We start from the raw sequence: 27,061 nt of genomic DNA on the forward strand, positions 1-27,061 counted from the left end.
GCTACATGATACAGATACTCTCTTCAAAGTGTCTTAACCGCAAGCGGCCAAATCAGCTTCAGTAAGCATTTACATTGATTCTGCATAGTTTGTGGAAATTCTGTACTACGAGGCCATGTGTGCAAGTGAGATTTGATGGTTTTTGTATTAATTCAGTTGGTCAGATGCCCCTGCTTGATCTCCCATGAGTTTACACAGCATTAGGATGGCATCTTGTGCCTGAGGCAGTTGTGGCATTACAGTATGTAGTTTATTGCGACCGTAGGTCGCATTTACTACCAAAACCTCCACAGGCTGTCCGTCCGTCAGTCAGTGAGTGAGTCACACGTGACACGTCACACTTTTTTTTTTTTTTTTTCATAAACTTTTTATTTGATTTTCCAACATACAACATACAATACCATAAAAACATTTCCTATCCCCAGTTCCCTACCCACCCATGCAAACACATTCCTCTCTCTGTCTTGATTCTTAAGTTATGGTTACATAATTTATTTATTCTTCTCTCTTTTTTTTTTCTCTCTCTTTTCCTTCATTTTCCATTAGGCTTACTAAAAGTATTCCCACAGGGGAAGGACAAAACCATTTCAATAATAACAAGAAAAAAAAATAAAAGAAAAGAAAATAATAATAATAATAACAACAATAATAACATTAACAAAAATAATAGTATTGAAAATAATAGTATTGAGAGGCAATCGATACTCACATGTATTATGTGTATGTATTCTTTTTTGTTCCTTTTTATTTTTATCTTTTTTTTTTTTTCTTCAATTTCAATTCTTTTAATTTCTCTCCCACAGTTTTTTTTAAGTATGTGATATCTTCCCCTCAATATTTCTTATATTGTTAATGATTTTTCCCCATATCCTATCATATTTCATTGGTTTCCCTTTTATGTTATACATGATTTTTTCTGAGGTGGAGTATGACAATAATTCTCTCCACCATTGTTTAAGTGTAGGGGGTTGTTTATCTTTCCACTTGGTTAGTATACATCTTTTTGCTGCAGTCATAATTAAGAGTATCGATTTCCTCTCGTCTTTACACAATTCCTTGAGCATCTCTACATCTCCCAGTACGGATATTCGGGGGTCTGGACGAATTTCTTTTTGTAGTATTTCTGATGTATATTTATAAATATTATTCCAAAAGTTATTCAAGTGTGTGCATTTCCAGAACATGTGTATAAGGTCCCCACTCTCTGAGCGACATCTTGGACATGTAGGTGGTGTATTGGGGCTAAATCGATGCATCCTCTGAGGGGTATAGTAAACCCGGTGGAGTATCTTATATTGTATGAGTCTGTGTTTAGTGTTAACCAGGGTTTTTTGTGAGCTCTCTGAGAGATCTTCCCATTCTTTCAAAGTGTACACATGTCCAATATCATTTTCCCATTTCTGTTTATGCTGTTCTGATTTATGGTTCATTTCACAATTCATTGCGGTGTATAGTTTTGAAATTAAACCTTTTTGTGTTTTTGCACTCCATATAGTCTTTTCAATTGGGGTTTCTTGTATAATCGGAAACTTCGTATTTATATTAGTTTTCACCCAACTCCTTATTTGCAAAAATTTAAAAAAATGTGTTCCGGGTATCTGATACTGGTTTTTTATATAAGTGAAATCAGCAAATATATCCTTATCACAAAGATCTGCTAGTTCTGTGACTCCTTTCTCCTTCCAGCTGGCAATAATACCATATCTTATGTTATCTGGGACTAGAGGATTATTCCACAAGGGTGTGTGCTTATATAAAGCAGGTCTTAGTCCCAGAAGTTTATGGCTTTCTTGCCAACACTCAAATGTATGGCAAATAATTGGATTTTTTGTGATCTTATACAAATTCTTTAATGAGCCTATGAATGGTATTGAGCTCAATGGCAATGGCTTAACCATTTGTTGTTCAATAGTTACCCACACTGGGTGTGTGTTGTCTCTTTGAAGCCAGGACCAGACGGCTCGTAGCTGTGATGCCAAATAGTATACTTTGAAATTGGGTACATTTAATCCTCCTTTTGAGGTTGGTGCTTGCAATGTTGATATCTTCACTCTTATTTTTTTCTCAGCCCATAAGAACCTTGAAATTATTCTATGTATTTCTTTGAACATTTTGGAGGGACATTTTAATGGAATTGATTGAAACAGATACATGAATTTCGGTAGCACATTCATTTTAATTATATTAACTCTTCCTATCAATGATATGGGTAGATTGTTCCATTTCTGTAGATCACCCTTAACCTTCTCCAGCAGCGGAATGTAATTAGATTGGTATGCTTTATTCAAATCGTTTGTGACCGAGATACCTAAATATTTTAATTCTTTTGGTTGCCATTTGAATGATGATAACAACTGATGGGTGTTGATGTTAGTGTGACTATTTAATGGCATTACTTCAGTTTTTTCGTAGTTAAGTTTATATCCTGATAGGTTACTATATGTTTCTATTATTTTAAATAATTCTGGGAGAGACTGATCTGGTTTGGAGATAAACAGTAATAAGTCGTCAGCATAAAGAGATACTTTATTTTCCTCCATACCAAATTTTATCCCTTTAATTTCTGAATTTGCTCTAATAGCAGCTGCCAATGGTTCAATAGCGATAGCAAATAGTAGTGGTGATAATGGGCAGCCTTGTCTGCTTCCTCTCGCCAGAGGGGAGGGTTTTGATACAATCCCATTAGTAAGTATCTGTGCTTTGGGTGCTCTATACAATAATTTTATATGGTTAATAAATGTTTCTCCGAAATTCATGTACTGTAATGTGCTAAATAAAAAGTCCCATTCCACGGTATCAAAGGCTTTTTCTGCATCCATTGACATTACTAGTCTGGGCTCCATTTCATTTTTAGATAGTTCAATAATATGAAAGAGTCTACGAATTTTATCTGCTCCTTGCCTTTGTTGGATGAATCCAGTTTGGTCCTCATGAATCAGTGAGCTTATTACTGTTTCCAGTCTTAGCGACAACATTTTAGAAATTATTTTAAAGTCTACATTGAGTAATGATAGCGGTCTGTATGACCCACATAAGGTTTCATCCTTTGATGGTTTATGGAAAACATTGATTGTTGCCAATTCGAGTGTTGGTGGTAATCTCCCTGTTTGAATAGATTCATTAAACATGTTTAAGTATGGTGTGAGTAACCTACTTCTAAACGTTTTAAAGAACTCTATTGTAAACCCGTCCGGTCCAGGTGCCTTTCCCAATTGTAAGTGATCCATTGCTTTTGTGATTTCCTCTACTGTTACCCTTTCATCTAGCCTTTCTTTTAAATTGTCCGTTAACCTAGGTAATGATGTTTTATTTAGAAACTCTTCGGATTTTGGTACATTTAGTTTCCCTCTAGATTGATACAGTTCCTGATAGAATGCTTCAAAACATCTATTAATTTCATTGGGCTCAAATACCATTTTTCCTTCTTTATTTTGTATGGAATGAATTGTTTTAGCGTCTTCCTCTTTCTTTATTTGCCAGCTGAGTAATTTACCCGTCTTATCTCCATTCTCATAATAATGATACCTAGTTCTGATCATGTCCGCTTCTGCTCTACTAGTTGTCAAATTATTATATTCAATGCGTTTTTGTATTATGGCACTCCCTATCTCTGGGTTTTGTGTAATTGCGTGTTGGTTTTCGAGTTTGTGTATTTCTTCTTCTAGTGTATTAAGATATAGTTTTTTTTTTTTTTTTTTTTTTGCTGCATATGACATGATTTGTCCCCTCAAAAATGCTTTTAGAGATTCCCATATTGTGGTAGCTGAGGCTGAGTTTGTGTTTAATTCTAAGAAGTCCTCTATCTCATGTTCAATATATGTAACAAACTCAGGAACATTTAAAAGATGGTTTTGAAATCTCCATCTGAAAGTTTTTATCTGATTAGAAGTCTGGTTTATTATCATTTTAATAGGGCTATGGTCTGATAGAGTGGCAGCCAAATATTTACATTCAATAATCTTAAAACTTAAGGATCTACTTATAAGTATATTGTCAATTCTGGAGTATGTATTATGTACATTTGAATAGAATGAGAAGTCTCTTTCTGTTGGGTTGCGAGATCTCCATGCATCGATAAGCCCCATGTCGTGCATTCCCTCTTTTAAAGTTTTTGCTGATCTACTTAGAGTGCCTGTATTGTTTGTTGTTTTATCAAGAGTGGGGTCCAGGACCAGGTTGTAGTCACCCGGTATAATGCATTGACCATGTGAACAAGTTAACTTAGACATTATATCTTTGAAGAACTGTGGATCGTCGCTATTCGGTCCATAGATGTTAACTAAGGTATATGGTTCGTTATTTACATCACATTTAATCATTATCCATCTTCCCTCTCTATCTTTATCAACTGAGTGCATTTTCAGAGAAATCTGTTTGTTAACCAATATAGCAACTCCTCTAGATCTTGAGTTGTATGATGAGTAAAAAACCTTTCCCACCCAGTCTCTGCGTCGTTTCTCATGCTCAATATCTGTGAGGTGAGTTTCCTGTATGAACGCCAAGCCACAGTTCTTCATTTTTAATAGGGTTATTAATTCCTTTCACATTATATGATATTACTGTTAAAGTACCAGCCATATCTCGTAGAATTTGTATTTTGATACTTTAAATGTCCAAATCTTCTCATCAACATGGCCCTTGAAATGCATTAACTCGTGTGTATTCGACATGCTCAAGGAATTCTTCCAAATTATTACAATATGGTCCATAACTGGGTATATTCTGAACATCAGTCTAATCGACAAAAGAGAGAAAATTGTTGCGTTGCATTTCCACCCCCCCTCCATTTCCACCCTCAAACCTCCACAGTATTTCCCTCCCCCCTTCATTCCCCCCCTCCACCCAATGGTAAAGAATAATAAAATCCAAATGACACCACTAAAGAAACACATTTTCTTGTGGCTAAGATTATATCCCTCTACCTTGCCTACCCTTTTTACCTTGCTGGGCTCCATACCTTAAATCTATTTTGCATTTCAGTTCAAAAATCTTGAAATAAAGCGAAAAAGAAAAAAAAAAAAACATATACAATCTAAACATTCAATAGAAAACAAGCCTTCATATTCTTAAAATTTAGAAATGGAAGGAAGCGCTCCCCCCCTCCCATCCCCCCACACTCATGCCCACATCCACATCCACACCCCCACCCACACACGCCATTCAGAGATCCTATGTTACGTACGTAACCTCCATCCCCCATTTGATGTTCATTAGTGTTGCCACTATTTCATAACTATAATGGCGCGCATCCTCCCATATCCACTCCAACATGCACTCCCCCCCACCCCCCCACACACACACACACACACACACACACACACACACACACACACAACACACACACACACACACACACACACACACACACACACACACGCACGCACACCCAGTGTCAGTGATACAGAGACATTATTCCTTGTGATTATTCCCCCTCAGCCGGCTCTATATCTATCGTGTTACTAAGTCAAATGTTTGCGCTCACGCACATGGGTGAGTGAGCGCCTAAAACACAATCTCCTCCACGCTCGCGCACACGCACGCAGAGAGGGAGAGGCGAAGCGGCAGGGAGAGCGAGCGCGCGCCTACGCGCCCGCAGGCTCTATCGTCCGTCTCCACACACCCCCCCTCTATTATTTAGACCCCAGAGAAGCGGTCCCCCACCCCCCTTCAAGTCATATATGATCTATCCACTTATTCACAACATTATTTCTAGCGGACATTCCCTGCTAATCGTCCATGCCAACATTTCCTTTCTTTTTCTTTTTTTTTTTTGTTCTCATCGCGCATCATCATTAGACATATAATTCATTCAGCATTATGGTCTATAACATTTCATATTGACAGTGTGCTTTCCACTTATCTGTTGTTGTCTCTTGTCTGTAGTTATAGTCCGTTATTGACTTTCAGCGCTGTGAGGACAGTCAAGTTCAACTGTTAGTCCAAGTTCATGCTCGCTCTGCGTCTCGCGTTCTATAATCTTCAGCCCATCGCCGTCTCCATCAAGTCCATGTCCATATCCCTGACAAAGTCCTCAGCTGCGGCTGGGTTGTCGAATATTGTTGTAGTACCGTTGTGTTGGAGTCGGAGTCTGGCCGGGTGAATGATCGAGTATGATGTTATTCCTTTTTGACGTAATGTCTCTTTCACTCGGTCATATCCTTTTCTTTTACTCCGCTCTTCGGGGCTTATGTCTGGGAAAAGGAATATTCTCGTGGTTTCGTAGTACAGGGCCTTCTTCTCCCGTGCCAGGCGGGCCACCTCATCTTTAATTCTGATGCTTTGGAAGCGAATGAAGACAGCTCTCGGGGTGCCTGGCTTCTTGTGTTTGGGAGCGATGCGGAAGGCCTTCTCAATGAGCGAGGGTGAAGCGAGGTGTTCTCCGAGCAGCTTCGGTATAAATTCCCCCAGATATGTGACCATGTCCCGCTTACCAACAGTTTCTGGTAGTCCAACCAAAAAGGCATTGGATCTTCTCATGAAATGTCCGCATTACTTGTTTTAATCTCGTTCAGTAGTTGTGATAGCGTCACGTTCTCCTGGCCATTGTTGGTCATCTTGGCGTGGCGTGGCACCTGGAGGTGATCAGTCAGCGTGGCTGAGTTGTTTGTCTTCTTGAAATAGTTAATGTCTCCTCGTAGCTCTGTAAAAGCGCATTCCTTCACTTTTTTATATTCTTCCAGTCATAATGACTTTTTTCTTTTAATGGCTCGTTTTCTGCATAATGTTCAGTGGTATGAACTGGTTATTTTAGTTAAATAACGGTGGAGCCTTGAGCTCAGAGCTCACTCAGCAGCGGCCATCTTGCCTCCTATCCTGTAGCCTGTACACGTCACACTTTTGCCCTGCTCATATCTCCACAACCGTTGCCCCCATCCATGCCAAATTTTACACACACACTCCTTACCTGCCAAACTACAACCTCCAAGGACCCCCGGGGGACCCCCAGGTGTAAAAACATGTCCGTCCGTGAGTCATACGTCACACGTCACACTTTTGCCCTGCTCATATCTCCACAACTGTTGCCCCCATCCATGCCAACTTTTGCACACACACTCCTTACCTGCCAAACTACAACCTCCAAGGACCCCCAGAGCTTCAGGGACCCCCAGGTCCCTGGGGGACCCCCAGGTGTAAAAAATGACCAAATGTGCAAAAATGACCAAATGACCACCCCAACGGGGCTGCTCACGGGGAATTCCTGGGGACCACCCACTCCTGGTGCTCCAGAACGGATGCAAAAGTGGTGGCGCCCCCAGTGGAGGACCCCCTCTTCTGCAGCTCACATAAAATGCCGTAACTCAGGCTAGGAGCGTCCGGGAGAGCCGGGGCCGGTACCTATTCGTCCGCCAAGGCAACGCGGAGACCCCACCCCTCATTTCTCACATGGCCCTCTTCTAGCGCCACCTTCGGGCCGATTTTTAAAACACATTTTTGGACACTGCTCCTACAGTTTTTGCCCTAAAATCACACAAATCGCTACACAGTATGTCTACACTCATCCCATCAACATGAATCTGTCCCATATAGCACCACCTTCACGCCGATTTTTACAAACACACTTTTGGACACTGTGATATAACAAGTTTATGTCTATATAAGGAGTGCTTGTGACTGCAACTTCATTGCACCCATTGAAACACTTTTTCCCCCTGAAAAGTGACCGTTTTGGAAATATACGATTATACGATCTATAAATGGTATAAGATTTGCAGTATATATACATACAGTAAGTAAGTAAGTATATCGTCACTGTCGGGCAGAAACCTTGTATCTCCAAGTTTCAAATTTGTACGAGTAAAGCCCTGCTTCATCAGACACGGCTGTTGCACAAAAGTAGTGAAAAGAGCAGATCTACAATGCCTCGCGGTGCGAGGTGTTGTGTGCTTGCAGATTGGCTGTTTTCGCTAGTTTAGTTCATTTTCTTTTTAATGATAAAAACGAACAGTTTTGGACATACAAGGTTTCCACCCAACAAAGACGATATTTATTTATTTGTGTTTTATTTTAACATTGCCTTTGATGTTCACATTGCCTTTTTGAGAATATATTGTACATTGCTCACAGACATCTCAATCTCAATCTGGCATCTCTTTGGACTGGCATGGATCTATCTTCCCAGGACCATTTTCTATTAAAAAGCCTAAAAGGCAAACAGAAATTAAAAATGTATTCATGTTCCAATGTTCAACGCCAAACACATTAAATCGTCAAAATGATTTGAGTGACAATTAATCGTCAACTTAAATGTGTAATCGTGCCAGCTCTAGTGCTAATGACGTCAGGACTTCAGTGGTTTCTGATATCCCAGCTACAGTAGACTACAGTAGATATATTTGACAGTCGATATGTCTGTTATCTGTCCCTCTTGTTTCCCTCTGTCTCTCTCCCTCTCATCTCTGTCTCGCTACTGCTGTCCGTGTTTCTCTGTGGGAAAGATATTTCTGTCATATGCCCTCATTAAAACGCAGACTCGGTGCCACACCATACACTTTAAGCTAACACTTCTGCCACACACACACGCACACGCACACGCACACGCAAACACACACACACACACACACACACACACACACACACACACACACACACACACACACACACACACACAGCACAAACACACCATTTCTTTTTTAATGAACAAGCGTGCCGTCCCTTTAGCAGTGAAAAGTTTGCCTTAATCCCCAGCTAATGAAAGGAAGAGACTGTCAAGTCCAACAATCACGAATACAGTTTTTTGGGGCAGGCACAAATCCACTGTGAAATGAGTGTTATTTATGGAAATACCACTTCTACGATAGACTAGACTTAAGTCTTCTGCGGTAAGTTCTGTGAAGTGCTTGTGACGCACTGCCTTGGACCTCATTGAAAAAAAAATAAAGAAAAAGAAAACTGAAAAAAAAAGAAAACTAAGTCATAGCTTTGATTAAATTAAATTGTCTATGAAGATTGTGCTTCTTTAATTCCCTGCACTTTCATTTAGAATGTTTTGATTCTTTCGAAGTACAACGCGGCCTGCGAAAAACAAAGACAGGCACAGAGTTATACAGCTTTAAAAAAACAGATATTACTAAGATTATCGTTTATTTATTTTGATTAACAATGGGTAATAAATAATTTGTTCCGTACAAGCTGCAGCTAAGCAACCGCCATGAGTACAAATGTGACGGAACAATTAGGGAGAGAAAGGAAGAGAGATAGAGGAGGGAGATGGAGTCAAAAAACAAAGAGAGGGTACCAAAAAAAAAGTGGAAAGTCACAAATAGTTTGGAAGTGAAGCCACCAGAAGCCATGCTGTGAAGGACGATGGTGTGTTTTGCTAACGGATATCTAACGTCCTAATGGACGCCCTGCTCAAACCCTGAGCCCTGGGGGGTGGGGGTGGGGGGGGGGGGGTGGGGGGGGGGGGCGGGGGGGTGACAGGGGTGTCCAACCTTCTGAAGGACAACTGTCCTCTCCAACCTCCCTGAGTCAACACCAAAATAAAGGACAGGGGGGGATAGGGACATAAAATGGGAAGGGTGGGAGGGAGAGAGAGAGAGAGAGAGAGAGAGAGAGAGAGAGAGCAAAACTATGGGAGATTTAGAAGAAAGTTTCATGCAGGGAGATAATGAGAAAATGGTTTGGAGAAAATAAATTACCTCTGGGACAGGATGAAGAGAGGACAGAGTAGAAGCAAAAGAGAGAGAGAGAGTATAAGTAGAGAAAGAGAGAGAGAGCGAGAAGAAAACGGAGGCTAGGGGCTCACAGCGCAGCACCGAGCGCCGCGCTGCGAGCTTGTAGATCTGCTATTTTTGAAAAGAGCTTGTAGATCTGCTATTTTTGAAAAGTATTTTTGCTCCTGGGGGTCCCTGGAACTAAATATTTTGAGATGAGGGTCCGTGGCCAAATACACATCATTTTGGGGCTCCTTGACATGAAATGTTTGAGCACCACTGACATATAAACACAGGTTTTTCAAAAAACCTTAGAAGGATTTAGATTTAGAAGACATTTATTCTAACTGAAGGCTGCATTCAAGAGAATTGTCCATCAAAATGCCCCTTTAGAAATGTCAGCCCCTGCCTCTCTAACATTCTCTGCACGTCCCTGCCCCACATCCCTCTGCCTGTGCCGCTGTCTGCACTCAACGGGCTGCGGTCTACCACTCGAAATGCATTCACTCTAGGTTATGGGGAGATTTATCAATTTCTATTGAGATTTATACATTATTACACTCTTGTTTTCAAACACACTTACTTTGATGAGTGATATTTTTGGTTCCCTTTATGACAGAAAGCTCAAACTTTGTCACAGGCTGGGGAAGAGTGTAATTAAACATTACATTATATAAAAGCAAATTCTCAGGACTATCGGGCCTGGCAGAGAAGGACATTGGCATTTTCTCGGGACTATCGGGGGAGGCGGTAAATGAGTTAAGCAGGGACACGAGGCATGCCTTTGCATGGTTTCCTCTGCCATCGGTGCATGGCGACGTGTGCGTTGTGAGTGAATGCAACACACAATCACGCAGACGTCAACTTAAGAATGCATTACAAGCTCCCCACTCGAATCCGCATCCCCTGAAACCCCCTCTCAAATCACCCAAAGCCATCGCTCACAATTGGCTGACTCAGAAAAGCTATTCATTCCCCATAATAACTTTTAGGGCTACACTTCAGATGAAATAAAACTGTCCAAAACGGTTGTTGTGCTGAGCACGCAGAATGTGACCCACATGACCGTCTCACTGGCCAGAGATTTACAACCGTGTGGCGTACCTCCGTCTTATATGTGTCTTATGTGTGTGTGTGTGTGCGTGTGTGTGTGTGTGTGTGTGTGTGTGTGTGTGTGTGTGTGTGTGTGTGTGTGTGTGTGTGTGTGTGTGTGTGTGTGTGTGTGTGTGTACGCGTACTGCTCATCTCATCTCATGTCCTGTCCCTCTGCCCTGCCCTCATCTCTACTCTCATTGATAGCAGAAGGCTTCCCTGGGTGCCTGGCTCATACTTAGCCGTTAACCCCTGACCTCACCTGTCACACCCGTGACCCAGAGGGATGGATGTTGGAGAGAAAAGGGCAGAGAGAAAGAGAAAAGAGAGAGACCAAGAGAGGAGGTCAGACCAGGTAAGGGCTTTGAACTGCTAGAGGTCAGGAGCTTGTGTTTGTTGTGTTGTGTTGTGTGGTGTTGTGCGAGTATGTGTGTGTGTGTGTGCGTGTGTGTGTGTGTGTGTGTGTGTGTGTGTGCGAGTATGTGTGTGTGTGTGTGTGTGTGCGCGTGTGTGTGTGTGCCCCCTGTGATTAAGTCTGTTAACTCTGTCTTTTTCATTCCTGTTTCCTCATCCCCCCCTCACACACACACACACACACACACACACACACACACACACACACACACACACACACACACACACACACACACACACACACACACACACACACACACACACACACACACACACACACACACACACACACACACACACACACACACACACACACACAGGGCTAGAGGGAACAGGAGGCAGTCAGGTTGATATAACAGAACATGGTGATCTCATTGAGGGAGACAGAAATATAACAGAGAGACAGAGGCTGGTCATGATTATGTTGTGTGACTGATGTTGTGTATGAAATTGAACGGTTTAAAGGTGCTTTTAGTTTATTTATTTAGGTATTTGATATTATTTTAATTGGCACCATTTAGATGAGATGGTCTCATCTGTTTTTAATCGTTTTGAGGAACCTTTTCAAAGTGTGCTCAGAGTATGGATGCTATTTCTCTTCAATACCTTCTGAGGTTTTCTTTTACCAAACTAAAACTAATAGCCAATAATAAACAAATTGTGTTCAAATTTACTTTAGATTCTGAGATAAGCTTTTATTGGCAACTTCAAAGTGCTCTTGTTTCTGCGAGAACACACCAATAATTTAAATAAATATTTGTGACAGAATGCAGGAACTGATCACTGAAATCATCATCAGCATTTTTCTTTTCATTTGCTATTTTCAGCATGCAACCAAGAGTAAAATCAGGCATTACGACACCATCAAGGCCTGCCAAATCACACTTTAGCCAACAAAATCAACTGTAGATTTAGTCGACTAAAATCTTATGATAGTATAGTCGACAAAAACTAGACTAACACTAAATCATGATAGACAAAAATATGACAGTGGATTTGCAGTGGATGAACTGATGGTTGCATAGCTGAGTGTGGAACCCCTCTATGCACCAAAAGGTTACTGAACAACATTGAAAACGAAATGTCAATTTACACCAATGTAAAGGGCGGATTACCATTGCTCCCTCCACTATGGACACTAAGCATTAAGATGTTCCTCTACTCATTGGCATGAATGTGCATTCTGCACACAGTGCTCAGACCTGACGTACATGAAAATAAACTACCAGTGTGAGTCCATGGACTTAGAGCATACATGGGCAACTGGCGGCCCACTTAATGCGGCCCGCTGTTTAATCCCAGAATACTGATATATTATTGATTTCAGCTGTGTCAATTCCAAACATGATCTGCTTTAATTCCGTCAGTCTATATTAGTAGCTTAATGACTAGTATAGTAGTATTAAAATGTATTGTTTTATGTCCAATGTATTTGTATTTAGGTACATAAAGTTAACATGACTATATGCGTTTGAAATTAAATAAAAATGTTACATTTCAGGATTACAATTAAAAAATAACAAAAAAATATTCAGGATTCCAATTCAAAAGAAGCAAAAATAGCAGATCTACAGGCTACAAACGCATCGTTATTTTTGCTTCTTTTGTATGAGAAACTTGAATGACAAAGTAGGACGTAGCAATATGCAATAAGGCCCTCTGGGGTGAAGGTGGAAATATAGTGGCCCTCGCCATCATCAAAGTTGCTCACCCCCCCTGACTTAGAGCAACTACAATCATTGGGATTGTGTGTGTGTGTGTGTGTGTGTGTGTGCGTGTGTGTGTGTGTGGCCAGTCATTTGTGCCAGTGAATGTCCATTCTCCTAATTAAAATGCAACTGTATGCTGTTTGGTTGGAACTTGACCGATGACGGTCAGCGATCTGGAGCGATTAACGTGATTAACCCTTAAGTGCTGTTCGGGTCATTTTGACCCGTTTTACATTTTCATTTGGAAAAAAAAGGTAGAAGTTAAAAATGTTTCCACCTGAAACTCACTGGCCTTAAAGATTCTTCTGAGATGAACATGTAAAAAAAATATTTTTGCACTACACCCATGCTACACCCCCCTCATATTTTTTGAACCTTAAGTGCTGTTCGGGTCATTTTGACCCGGAAGCACAGAAATACACAGTATTATGCCAAAATACAGAAACACAGTCACCCCCACTTCTAACACCCCCCTTCCGTAGCCCCATTCCGAACCCTCCCCCCCTTCCTATAAGCATGAGCAATATTGCCCAGTATTAAATGAAGTCGTTTTTTTTACATGGATTTCAGCTAAATCAGTAAAAACGCCTAGCTCTTTCAGTGTTTAATGTGATATAGCAAAGCAGAAATGCAAACATTTACCAAATATATCATATGAATTGTTTGGTATTGAGTCAAAGTCAATGTATCATGATGATTTGTTAAGTTAAAATTCATATTAGTGTTGTTGTTTTTAAACCAAATATCCACCGGGTCAAAATGACCCGAACAGAACGAAGGTGTAGTGAATCTGAACAGAACTTAAGGGTTAATCAGCTCCCTCCCGGTGACTTTTGCAATAAGGCTCCACTATACACCTACACACTATTCATGGGTTTCATTTGTAGTCCTATACCGGCCATATTGAGGACAGGTGTTATGATTGGCGTAGAACAGGGGTCTTCAACGTTTTCAGGCCAAGGACCCCTTATTTGAGAGACAGATGAAGCAGTGTCATTGTTTGACAGCACAATCATCAGTGTACCGGTATGTTGCGTTCATGTAATGTGTGTTTCCAGATAATTAACAACTTGAACCGTCAATACTTAATAAAATTGACCTTTCACTCTGTACTTAGTCTGCTCTTTTTCCCCTCTACAAGAAACCTCTTTGCCAAAAATAGCTCACAACGCCTCACGCTGCGAGGCTTCTATCACACAAATATTTGGAGGACCCGCTGTAGTAACTCTCCGGAACCCCTGTTGAAGACCACTGGCGTAGAACATTAGTTCCATGCCAATCAGACACATTGAAACACCAACTCCTCAACATGGACGTGCAGGACTACAAATGCAACCCATGAATTGGCTTAGGAATGCGACAAGAACTAAAACGTCTCTGTGAATTCAAGCCTTCATGGGGTGTGTAATTGATAGAAAATACTTTTAAATAGTTCAGAGCAACTTTATCAACTCTACAACCAGCATGAACAGAATAATAGATAATAGAGTGCACATTGTACAGTACATCTGAAAACCATTCTTTGCCAAATGGGATCATTTCTCACCAAACCCAGATTTACAGCAGCACAGCTACAGTAACTATGATGGAATCAATCTGGGGTTTGGAGCATTTCATTAACACTTGGGGAGCCAAACGCGTTCAGGGACGAGTTATGGCCACTAGATGTCACCATGCCACAGGAAGTTATATCGTCGAGGGACGAGTCAACAAATAGTTAACTTTTCGAGACCGCAGCTTCCCTTTGCATGCCCTGAATCCATTACGTCACCCAGCCAGGGCAGGAAGCCCCCTGTCTCTCCCCACACGGAAGGATTTTACATGGCTTTAGATTCTACTTTGAAACATAAGAACGGCTTTATCTGAGAATGAGGTAAAAACAGCCCCATGGAGGCAGAGAGCTGATTGTTTTCACGGCGACACTTTACCGCGAATTTACCGCGATTTTTTTACCGCGAGTTTCGCGAGCGTTTGTAAACAAATGGAGTACCTCCTCAATCTTCTCTGGACACGCACGTGCACACGCACGAAGCTTGCGGGGCTCATCAAAACATAACGTAAGTCAATGGTGGCACCAGCAACAGCTATAAATGTTATAAACCTTGGCCGCCCATGTGTTAAGACTGGAGGAAGTCATTTAAATACATTTTTCTCTCTATAGTTTTGTTGTTGTTGGTGTGTATGGGTTTTTTGGACAGAATCAACATTCCATGTCCCAAGGAACTGTCTGTTAGATTGCACATACAGTATGACAACTACCTCTAAAGACAAGAAAGTACATTTACTCAAGTACTGCACTTAAGTATAATTTGTTGGTATTTTTCACTTTTTTACTTCACGCTTTGGGAAACCTGGCCAATGTTGATTACATGTTTCTGGTCGCAGTTCTGTCTGTAGAGTTCTCAACGGGCCTGAAAATTAAGGCCCGGCCCTAACTGGGCCCTAACTTGGCAGGCCCGAGGCCCTACCCGCCCCTACTAGTCAGCATACATTTTAGGCCCTACCCGGCCCAAAAACGTCGGGTCGGGTATGATCGGGTCTATCATATAATAATAGTAATAAAATAATAAAAAACAAATATGTAATTTTTTCATTGAGCCCGAGCCCTACCCGGCCCGACTAATTAGCATACATTTTAGGCCCTACCCTACCCTAAATGTCGGTCGGGTTCGGGTATGGTCGGGTTCGGGCAGAATTTGAGAACTCTAGTTCTGTGTGGAAGCAGTCACCGTGCGGCGTGATCACTCACACGCGGCCACGCACGTGCAACGTGTGCATGCTCGCACAAAAGTCCCTCCCCCAGAAATCGTTCAGACGGGGCACAATGTCAGGCAATCAGGCTACTGTAAGTCCACATTGTTAGACATGTATATTCCTTTTTGTATTTTCTATCTTAAAACTTAGATTTTCGTGTGTTAATTGAGGTCATTTCCACGATTCTCAAAACAACCAGTGTTTTAAAGGCATTTCATGCTATCATCAGACATCTCTCTATAAGGCCCTCCATCGGGAACAAGCACATTGTTCCTCTAGTTTATCGCTAAGCTGAGATCTTCTCCATGGTAATTGAGGTTGTGTGTCTGACAACGGGACGCTCTCGTCACAGCTCCGCGCATTGGAGATGCTGCTATTAATCACCCAGACAGGGCATCATAGACTCTCTCTCTCTCTCTCTCGCGCGCACGTGCACACACACACACACACACACACACACACACACACACACACACACACACACACACACACACACACACACACACACACACACACACACACACACACACACACACACACACACTGGACAAAGCTAATGAGCTATGGCAGCAGCACCCCGCCTCTTCACAAACACTGATAAGGCAATGATGGCCAGGCACTCTGTGTGTGTGTGTGTGTGTGTGTGTGTGTGTGTGTGTGTGCGTGCGTGCGTGCGTGCGTGCGTGCGTGCGTGCGTGCGTGCGTGCGTGCGTGCGTGCGTGCGTGCGTGCGTGCGTGCGTGCGTGCGTGCGTGCGTGCGTGCGTGCGTGCGCGTGCGTGCGTGTGAGAGAGAGACAGATAGAGAGAGAAAGAGAGATGTATAGAGAGAAAGAGGGAGAGACAGAGCTGTGTCCAAGCCCCTGGGTCATTAGGAAACGAGCAGCAAAAGTCTTTAATTAACTTTACATGGCCTGCCGTGTGCTGAATGCTTCTCTCACTCACTGGGTTAGCAATCTGGTGTATTAAGCTACAGTATAAATAGTGCACTGCACATACATATAAAAATAGCATTTTTGAGCATGTAGATCGGCTATTTTCACAATAGAACCGTGTTATACAAAATGTAATGCCTCAACTCTTAGTATTCGTCAGGGAGGGGGCCGGGTCCCCAGTTAATATGATTATTTTGGGGGTCGCGGCCTGAAAAGGTTGAGAACCACTGCTATAAGCAACAAACGCCTCCGTCTCATATCGAGTCACAGTAAGGTTGCATGTTTCTCGTTCCGTCGATAGCACCGGCTGATACAAAACGATGTGGGAAAAAGAGCAAACAATAGCTATCAAAACGTTCAGGCTGCAGACACGTGTCAGCGGTTGTCTTACACACATCCACTGGTTTGCTGGAAGCAATGTGTCCTGCCACTACCATGATGATGACATAGCAAAAAAACATTATGCCAACTTTTTCTGCAAAACCGTAGAGTCAGCAAACAATACCCGGAGGTGCTCAGGTGGTTATCATGGTGGTTATGAGCTGTTTCTCCTATCTGGAGCAAAGGGCAGGAACATGGATCATTACACTCTCCAGTGGGCTCATTGCTCCATCCTAAAGGCCAGCATTTTTTTTAAAACAGACCGGAGAAGAGATTAAGAGAAATGACTCTGAATATATATATGGTCACTGTCGGGCAGAAACCTTGTATCTCCAAGATTTCAAATTTGTATGTTTTTTCGCAAAGTAAAGCCCTGCTTCATCATACAAGGCCGTTTACAGTTTAGAGCAGATCTACAAGCACACAACGCCTTTTACAGTTTAGAGCAGATCTACAAGCACACAACGCCTCGCACCACGAGACGGTGTGTGCTTGTACTGTAGATCGGCTGTTTTCACTAGTTTAAATCATTTTTAAAATGATAAATGCAAAACGAACGGTTTTGGATATACAAGGTTTTCACCTGACAACGACAATGTATTTTTGCCTCTTTTTGAGCGGTGCTCCTGGAAGGAGCTAAGCTCCGACATCTGGCTTTCTCAGGGACGCGAAGCGTGGTCTACATCTGGCCTACATCTTGGCACAAAGTGCTCAACGTTTGTTATACGCCCAGGGTCACATTGGCCATGCTTCGCCGGACGCTTAATGAAATTAACTCACAAATAGCACCGATCATCACTTCACACTGGGTGTGATTCTTTTCGCTCCCCCTGGACATGGATGGTCCTTCCTGTGTTAGGGTTGATGTTATACCCACTGAAATGGAATCGTTTCAGATCTGCACTTGATGTCTCACCCCAGTGATGGCAACTCATGTCTCCCGAGCTCTGCGGGAAACGAGATGCTTCACCAGTGTTGTTTTTGACAGAAAATTTTGATTTAGTTTTAGTCATAGTTGAATAAAATGCCTTTTAGTTTTAGACATAATTTAGTCTCCTGAAAAGTTTTAGTTTTAGTATAATTTTAGTCGACTAAATATCATAAGATTTTAGGCGCCTTGCCAAAATACGCAGCATTGTAATGGCTGATTTCACACTTGGTTGCGTGCTGAAAATAGTCGATCTACAAGCTCACAACGCGCCGCGCTGCGGCATGTTGTGAGCTTGTAGATCTGCTATTTTCAGCACGCAACACCTGAGAGCAACCAAACATAAAATGACTCTCTTCTCCACTAGTCCCTCCCTAAAGTTTTAGTCTAGTTTTTATTTTGTTGACGAAATTGTCAATATATTCAGTCTTAGTTTTAGTAAGCACAGCTTACTTTTTATTTCGTATTTATTTAGTTTTCGCCAAGTGAAGAAAACGCAGTCGACAAACGTTTTTTTTTTTTTTGTCGACAAAATCAACACTGTGCTTCACGCGTAAAACACAGAGTATACATAAACAAGTATGCAGGTAAGTAACATACGCAAGAAAATATGTTCACTTTATGAACCGTATATTCTGGGCATGTCTTTATAACAGCAATCCTCTTGTCCAGCATCAGGGTCTTTCTTGAGCCCCAGTGTTTTTACGACATTTCAGTGGTACAGTGACACAGAAGAGTTGGATGTACATGTGATCAAAGAACGAAGACAAAACACACGCGCACACACATACCCACACCCACACACCGTTTTTCTTTGGGTCTTTCTTTGGTCAGAGATGAGTTAACAGAACATAACAAAACTAAACTGAATGCAATTTTGGCGCTCGAGCGCCGTATACGCAACCGCTGTCAGAAGTTTGCTGGGGGAGAGAAATGAAGAGTAATGGACCTTTCACCATGCTGGACAAACTCAGTCATCTAATGCTGTTTGTCAGCACTGTGTAACCATGAGGGAACGGCTGTCCTTGGGAGAGGAAAAGAGAAAAGATGAGAGACGTGGTCGATCCAACGGGGATGAGAGGATGACGATGAAGAGCCCTGTCCATCGGGGGTGAATAACCTGGAAGAGAGGCAGGCGTCCACAGTATGGGTTTACCCATCAAAGCTCTGTCTCACTGAGAACAGTTGGCACGCACAAAAGAAAGAGAAAGAAAAATCAGACGGGGGATCAGTGGCGTCAGTTCAGCAAAAGCTAGGGTATGGCAAAGATGGGAGTGCTCATGGAAAAGAGGCATTACATTTTAGATAACACGGTTCTATTGTGAAAATAGCAGATCTACATGATCACATGCGCCTCGCGCTGCGAGGCGTTGTGAGCATGTATATCGGCTATTTTCACAATGTCTGAAAAAAAAAAAAAAACTTTTGTCAGTTTTTTTACACAGGTTTCTATGGTTTCTTGGGCTGGATATGGAATTTCTTACATTGTTTCTTTTATTTCTTCACGTAATTACAGAATATAATTAATTCGTTTTTCGTTCATTATATTTTTCAGCTTTTTTGGGTAATGTTTTTTGAAAATGTTTTGTTGAAATAATAATAATTCAAAACAAAATGTAGGAAACCAAAAGTTAAGGGACCCATAAAAATCTGTCTGCGACCCAATGTTTGGGAACCAGTGATCTAAATCATCATCGTTTTCCACTACTGCCACCATGTATCTTCTCTAAGTCTATGGGAATTCAGAATGGGGGGAAATAAACAGGTAGGATAAATGACTTTGGTGCTCTATTATCATTACAACATGAATTCATATTTCCCAATGATGATCTCCTCACTGTCACACTACTGTACATCAATTATTACACAGCTACTTATGAGCAAAAACCAATCATAACTCATAATAACGTTTCTGTTTCCGTAGCAACAAACAGATCCAGCAGAATGCCGGCTCAACCAATGATAATCAACAAAGCCGCGCAGTAATAATGTGCCATTAAGTCGCACCGTTCTCCTCCCCTGCACAACACCCATCTCTATGGCAACACAACTACTGACTTACTGTAAGTGTATTGCAAGATGTGTGTGCATGTGTGCAAGTGTGTGAAAGAGACGACAAGGCAGATGTGTCTATGATGTTGCCTATGTTTCACTGTGTGTGAATGTGTGTGTGCGTGCAGTGCACCTGTGTGTGCACGTGTGTGCGCGTGCACGTGTGTTTCTGTGTGTGTGCCGTGCACGCGCACACACTCACACTGCTGACAAAACCAAACATCTTTGAAATGTAGTTCATACAAGAAATTGGTAAAACCGAACATCAAGTGCTTCCAAAAAATAACATAGCTATACGCAAAAAAACGTAAATCCTCAAAAAGAGAGTGAGTCTAGATAGACGTCAACCGCCTCCATCCAACCCTCTGGAAAACATCTACCCTTATTCCTGTCCCCAAGGAACCCCGCCCTCAGACAACTGAATCACTAAAGACCAACGCACTAAACCTCCATCATTGCAGAGTGCTTTGAGAAACACTCCCAGTCGTTATGTTAGCCCACAGATTATCAGCTCACTTACAAAACCAAAGCCAAAGATGGGACAGAGGATGTGGCAGCACTCCCCTCCAACACCATGGACTCCCCTGGCATAGTGGACAGGGTTAGAGTTCTCGAGCCCTAAACAAGGGTAGCCCGTTAACCCAATAACAGATTCATTGAGTACCCAGAATCAATAAACTTTGGGCTTATCAAGATTGTTATCGAGCATAGCGGCCTGTGATGTCATGTTTAAACAATCAAGACAAGAGGCGATCAAGACATTATTACAATACTATTCATAATATAAAGCCATTTAACACTTAATGCACACTAATGAATGATTGTGTTGATGATATGTAATGATATATGTGTTACTTTTGTCAGTTGTCATCTTCATAGATGGTGGTCAGCCACAAACTTACAGTCACAACAACTGGCCAATAAAAAAAAGATACCAGTTATGTTCAGAATTTGCCATCTCACATCTTTCCACAAAATATTAAAAAACGCTCAATAGTGGGCTCGATAAAAGCCCGGCTCAATAAGCAGGATCTATAAGGTGCTCATTATCAATACAAAAATAACGAGCTCCATCCCTAGCCCTAACTGGGCGAGCCCGAGGCCCAAAAACGTTGGGTCGGGTTCGGGCAAAATTTGAAAAGTCTAGTCAGGGTCGTTTCACTCTGTGCCTTTAGTATCATTCAGTGACGTCTGATGATAGACACACTCTCCTCATCAGGTTTCTCAGTGACAGACCACAGGTGGCCAGGGTGGGAACTGGGAATCACTACATCCCCCATCATCACAGTAAACACTGGAGCACCTCCCTACACGCAAACTTAATATTCCCCTCAGAATAGGAACAATAGAAAAAAAGTACCTATCACACAAACTTTCTGTAACTCTGAGGACCCCCTAGAGGTCCCGAACCCCCTGTTGAAGACACATGCTATACGTATATGTACACTAATGACTGTCCTATAGCCACTCCCAAATCACAAAATACTTGACATTCATACTCGCCCTCTTCACAGACTGGTTGTCAAGTCACAGCCTGCCAAAGATTTATTGCCCTCTTCTAACAGCGGTGCACAGACTGTGCCACCTTCGCCTCAAAGTCACCAAGATGAAGGATGATCTTTGACAACCGTAATCCGAATCCGAATCAGTATTATTGTCACATCACAGGTTTGCAGAAGTAAAGTCAGGAAGTGGATGAAATTCGTTTTTGTGCATAGTTCCCATCATATTGCTACTTCAATAGAGGAAAGAGAGGGAAGAAGAGAGGGGGAGATCAAACAAGAAGAAATTCAAACAAACAACAAATTATCATATTTACACATGGTACCTGAGATGAGATATGAACGCGTGATCATAGCAGCAGATGTTTACTGTGCATGATATACTTATGTACATGATATGATTATGGCATGGCAGCAGATGTGTACTGTATGCATATTACACATACAGTATGGACATTAGTTAAGGTGCAAAAAAACAACAACTATAGGCTAGGAGCAGGCAAAATAGGTGGTTGCCTAGGGTGTCTTGGAGCTGAGGGGGAAAACAGATTTATACAAATGTGTTTTTGATATAATACAGAATACCAGTAAAGTAATACGCTCTAAGGGCGAGAACTGACATCATAAAGGGCGAGGCCGCACTGAAACATCAGAGCTTCTTAATACGACACAGTTAAGAAGCAAGAGTTAAACTACTAGTAAGACGCCTCAGGGCGAGGGCGAGATTGTGCCATGTCTTGGCCATATCAGACCAGTTATCCATAATGGAGACCCCTGGTACCCATTATGGAGATCTATGTACTGTATTATGGAGATATGCTGTGAGAGCACAAACATGCTTACTCAGTTATTCGTTGTGAAAGTCCTATGTCGTCTATGACATCTGACATCATACAGTACATACGATCCCTTTTATGCCCATATATGGAGATCCCTGGCTGTAGAACCAGCCACACAGATGTGGGCTGTCTTGGCCATAGATGGATTCTGTTAGTGTGGTATGTGGCCGATGTGGCCTCCAAATATGGGCATTCCCATATGAAGTCATGTTAGATATGGGCTCAATATTGATGACATCAGGGATCTCCATGTATGGGCTTAAAAGGGATTCTGTTAGTGTGGTTCCCCTCACATCACAGTGATGTCAGAGCGTGATGTCAGAGCGGTAAACCCATTCTGTTAGTGTGGTTCCCCTGACATCACAGTGACGTCAGAGCATGATGTCATAGCAGAAAACCCATAGACCGTAAAAAGGTGTACACGTCTAGACGTCCAGACGGATGGAGTCAGCATGTGCCGTTTCACATACTGTACTAAACTGCGATTAATCTGGCTGATCAAGTCATCATATGACGTCAGAGCAGGTCAGCTATATCCATATCTAGAGTCTGTGAGGTCAGATGTAGAGCCAGCTGTAGAGCCAGCTCCATATAGTCCTGGCCATATATGGAGCGTGACATGAGGCGTGACGCACACGCGGACGGACGGACGGACGGACGGACAGACATGATCTGCAAAAAAAGAATTCTGGGCATCATGATGGACAATACACTGAGCTCTAGATCGTGACATCAGACACATTATTTACAAAAACACTGCCAATAAAGACTAACAGTCAAACCCCCCCTCCTTCGGTACAGTAGTATAGTATCGAACCCCATCCTCTTGTGCGCTGTCATGTTTGCCCTTAACAATAGAAACAAGCTCCCGCTGAAAATCACTAACACAACACATCTTCGGTAAATAATTGGCCTCCCCACTCCCACTGACCGTAGATAGCGCACGACCCCTCCCGAGTCCAACCATCAACTGATGCATCACCCTCCTCCCTCTGACACAGATACAGTATGGACAACCAGCAAAGCACTTTTTTGGAGGAGTTTTGCTTTGGGAGTTTTGCGTCCTCAACAATCAATCAATTAGTCTTAAATATCCCGGGGCAAAACTGTAACAAACTTATGGTGCTGTTGTTGTGGTGGTGTTCTCATTGTTTATACCCTCCTTTCGAGTGTTTAATTGTGTACTGTGAACGCAGATTTCTCGCTATGAAGGGCAATAAAGAATGAGTCTGGGAGTCGGATCTATCCTTGGAAACATACTTTCCAACTGAAGCGTGATATAGTACTGCCAACACTGGGCTATATTTACAGTCACATAATTGAGTTCATGAACAGGCGCGCGCGCACGCACGCACGCACACACACCTCCACCCCTCCCTCCCTCTCCCTCTCTCTCTCTCTCTCTCTCTCTCTCTCTCTCTCTCTCTCTCAGAATTATATGCTTCAATGTCTTCAGTGTGACGATATAGCATACAAATGTGTGCCTTGATTTAGCCTATAAATCATCGACGGGCCATTAAATTTGTCTTTGTTCCTGTCGACCTCCTCTAATATATAACAGTGCTACGTGTGTGTGTGTGTGTGTGTGTGTGTGTGTGTGTGTGTGTGTGTGTGTGTGTGTGTGTGTGTGTGTGTGTGTGTGTGTGTGTGTGTGTGTGTGTGTGTGTGTGTGTGAGCGCGCGCGTTGGCGCGCACAACACACATGCAGTGAATACGCAAAACACGCCAGAGTGCCTTTGCTACCCAAGCCACTAATAAATACACTCATGGTAATAATCCTGTCACATGCATAGACAGGCCTGTCACAATTATCACATAATGGTCGCCATTATCAGAGGTAATCACAATTATTTTGCATTGTCATCAGAATCTTTTTATAGTCATCTGTATGAATTCATCTGTTGAAAAATTGTTTACACAAATAGTGGAGTTATAGCAGATCTACAAGCTGATGCAACACGTTGTGAGCTTGTAGAGCTGTGGTTCCCAAACGTTTCAGTTCGAGACCCAAAAGAGAGAAAGTTTGCCCGGGGACCCACACTTGCGAAAAAATGCAGATTTACAAGCGCACAGCCGCGCCGTGAGCTTGTAGCTCGGCTATTTTCACGAATTTGTTTCTTTGTTTGTTTTTAGTTTTTCTGACAATGACAAGTAATAAGTCTTTGTATATTTATAATTCATTCAATCATCGTGACAGCCCTGCACATGCACTGACAAACCAAAACACTTTCACTGCTGCTTGAGCCACCACCATCAGACAGACAACCTCTCTCTCTCTCTCTCTCTCTCTCTCTCTCTCTCTCTCTCTCTATGCTACAGTTAATTCAGAACCATGGACAGCAGCTACAGTTAATTCAGAACAGGGGGCCAGTTGTCCGCATTGAAAATGAAGCACACACAGAACTAAACATTTCTATGGTAGGCCGCTAGTTGCGCTGTTCTGGTACCAGAAGCAACGTGTTCTCCATAGGATTCCATTCATTTCCCCCGAACTTTTACATTTGATTTTCTTACCTTAATAAACATTGTCATAAATACTTGGTTCCTGTCGCTAGTTTAGAGCCTTGTTTCAATCACCATGATATGCGTTTTGTGAAAATATGATCGGATTTATGTTATAATTAATGTTAAAGCAGGCTATGCTGTAGGAGCGGCTCGTGATCATAGGCTTGTGACGATTCTTCTTCGTGTGCTTTATTTTCGGCAAGCTCAAGACAATGTCCCATGTATCCCTGCGGTTGCACGTGACAGCCAATAGCATTCCTTGGGTAGTAATTGGGTACCATGATGGCGACACTCATACAAAGGCAAAAAAAACGTAATTTTCGCAGCATAGAAACCAATGGGTTCCCACCGTCCATATTTTTTACAGCATATGCTTCAGGACCATAGACAGCAGCTACAGTTACTTCAGGACCATGGACAGCAACCACAGACGTCTGTGTGCTATGTTCAGGTCCTCTCTCTCTCTCTCTCTCTCTCTCTCTCTCTCTCTCTCTCTGTGTGTGTCCTACCTTTGCTGATGTCCTGGTACTCCAGCCACAGCTGCCTCTGGACCTGTTTGTTGGGGTACCAGATGGTGCAGGTCTCCTGGAAGCCGTAGACCGCCTCCTGCACGTAGTGGTTCCCGAACTCCCGGAGGATGGAGACAAAGTCTCCACGCAGCGTGGCCCCGTCCAGGGAGTGGATGGCCGAGCTGAAGGCTGGGTGGGCGAGGTAGACATGACAGCACAGAGAGAGAGAGAGAGAGAGAGAGAGAGAAATCAAAAGTATCAATATTGCAATGTAGAAACACTGTCACAGGTTTTCAAAATAAAATCTTTTGAAAATAGCACATATACGTACAAGCTCACGATGTGTCACAATGCTATTTTACTATAGGGCTGAAGTGGTTACTGCATGTTTGGTAATAATATTCAAAATCTACATCGGCTCAACTGGAACACTGGAAGTTATTTTTACATTTCTTTAATAAAAGCAGCAGTTTCATAGTTTCGTAACAATGTCATAGTGTGATGGATTTTCTTTCCAGTGTGTCTGCGGATCTTGTTTTATAATCACCTACTGTATTACCTAATATACTCAGGATCGGACACTTTTTTCCCCTTTTTTTTGCAGTGTCAGCAGTCCCAGGACTGGTCGGTGGATTGGGGAAATTAGGTTGGAAAAAGGCAGTATAACTGTGAGCTATAATGTAATAATGTAATTAAGTACTAATTAAGTACAGTAGTATAAGTTATCTTTGATGCCTGCCTAGGGGGAAATGACAGTTTTTAACAACTGTGTGACAGAATTGAGACACATAAATGATGTGGCTTGGGAAATTACAGTCTGTGTGTGCAGTAGGATCCGACATGTCTTTTGTTCTCCTCACAAAAAAACAATACGACTTCAAACTGAGAAAATATAACTTTTGACTTAAATTCGCCTCTTAAAAACTCATTTTATGAGTTATGTGTGTTTCTTTTTTAAATATATTTTGTGGTTGTCTACTCTGTAGTCGTCATTGTGTTGTCTCAAGTAGAACCTTTGTCTTTTAGGATTCACAGGGATTGCAAGTGGAGCTATTCTGGGACAAACGGATTCCACTGCCCCTTATCCACTGCTATTGCTGTTGCCTCATTCCAATACTATTTTCAACCATGCATACTGCATGTATATTTTTACACTGCTCATATTGGCATGTCTTCCTTTTCTATACTCTCCTCCTTTCTCTACTGCAAATAATGTTAGCAGTAATGTTTTACTGTGATATGACATTAAAGTTGAAGTTGACATAATTTGAACAATGTGTGTGTGTGTGTGTGTGTGTGTGTGTGTGTGTGTGTGTGTGTGTGTGTGTGTGTGTGTGTGTGTGTGTGTGTGTGTGTGTGTGTGTACGCATGTGTGCATGCGTGTGTACGCATGTAGGCGTGCGTGTGTACGCATGTGTGCGTGTGTGCGTGCGTGCGTGCGTGCGTGCGTGCGTGCGTGCATGCCGGTCCCCCGTGGACAGCGGACCAGTATTTGGGCAGCAAATGAATATGTTCATTTGTTATTAGAACCTTTCAGATCAATCAGTTGGGTAATAGTCGGGGGCGTTAGGGAGATAACACGGCCATTTCGCGCTATATTAGTCTAAAAGCGCCAAATGTTGACAGATGTAGCCCAGGGCATGCTCTAATGATTTAGCTAGGGCGCCCGAGTCGGCGACCTTCGGGGTCGCCACAGCGGCCAAATCAAGTTGGGCTCCCTGCTTTAAGAAGGATGTGAGTGGTCTAACTAGTGGTTTGTCATGATGCTGAATCCATTGCAAGCATTTGTTT

General features: G+C 42.3%; 1 protein-coding gene across 1 annotated transcript in view; it reads right to left on the reverse strand.

The window, feature by feature from the left end:
* The window catches only part of astn1 (astrotactin 1), a gene marked incomplete at both ends in the record, with an annotated part of 673,839 nt that overhangs the window by 227,253 nt on the left and 419,525 nt on the right, over window positions 1–27,061 (reverse strand). The window contains one exon of the mRNA XM_080725574.1: window positions 25,271–25,459. Within this exon, the coding sequence (XP_080581700.1) occupies window positions 25,271–25,459 (189 nt within the window). The remainder of the gene's footprint in view (window positions 1–25,270; window positions 25,460–27,061) is intronic.

This window comes from Nannobrachium achirus (genome assembly GCF_963921795.1).
Source record: "Nannobrachium achirus genome assembly, chromosome: 5".
Taxonomy (NCBI): Eukaryota; Metazoa; Chordata; class Actinopteri; order Myctophiformes; family Myctophidae; genus Nannobrachium; species Nannobrachium achirus.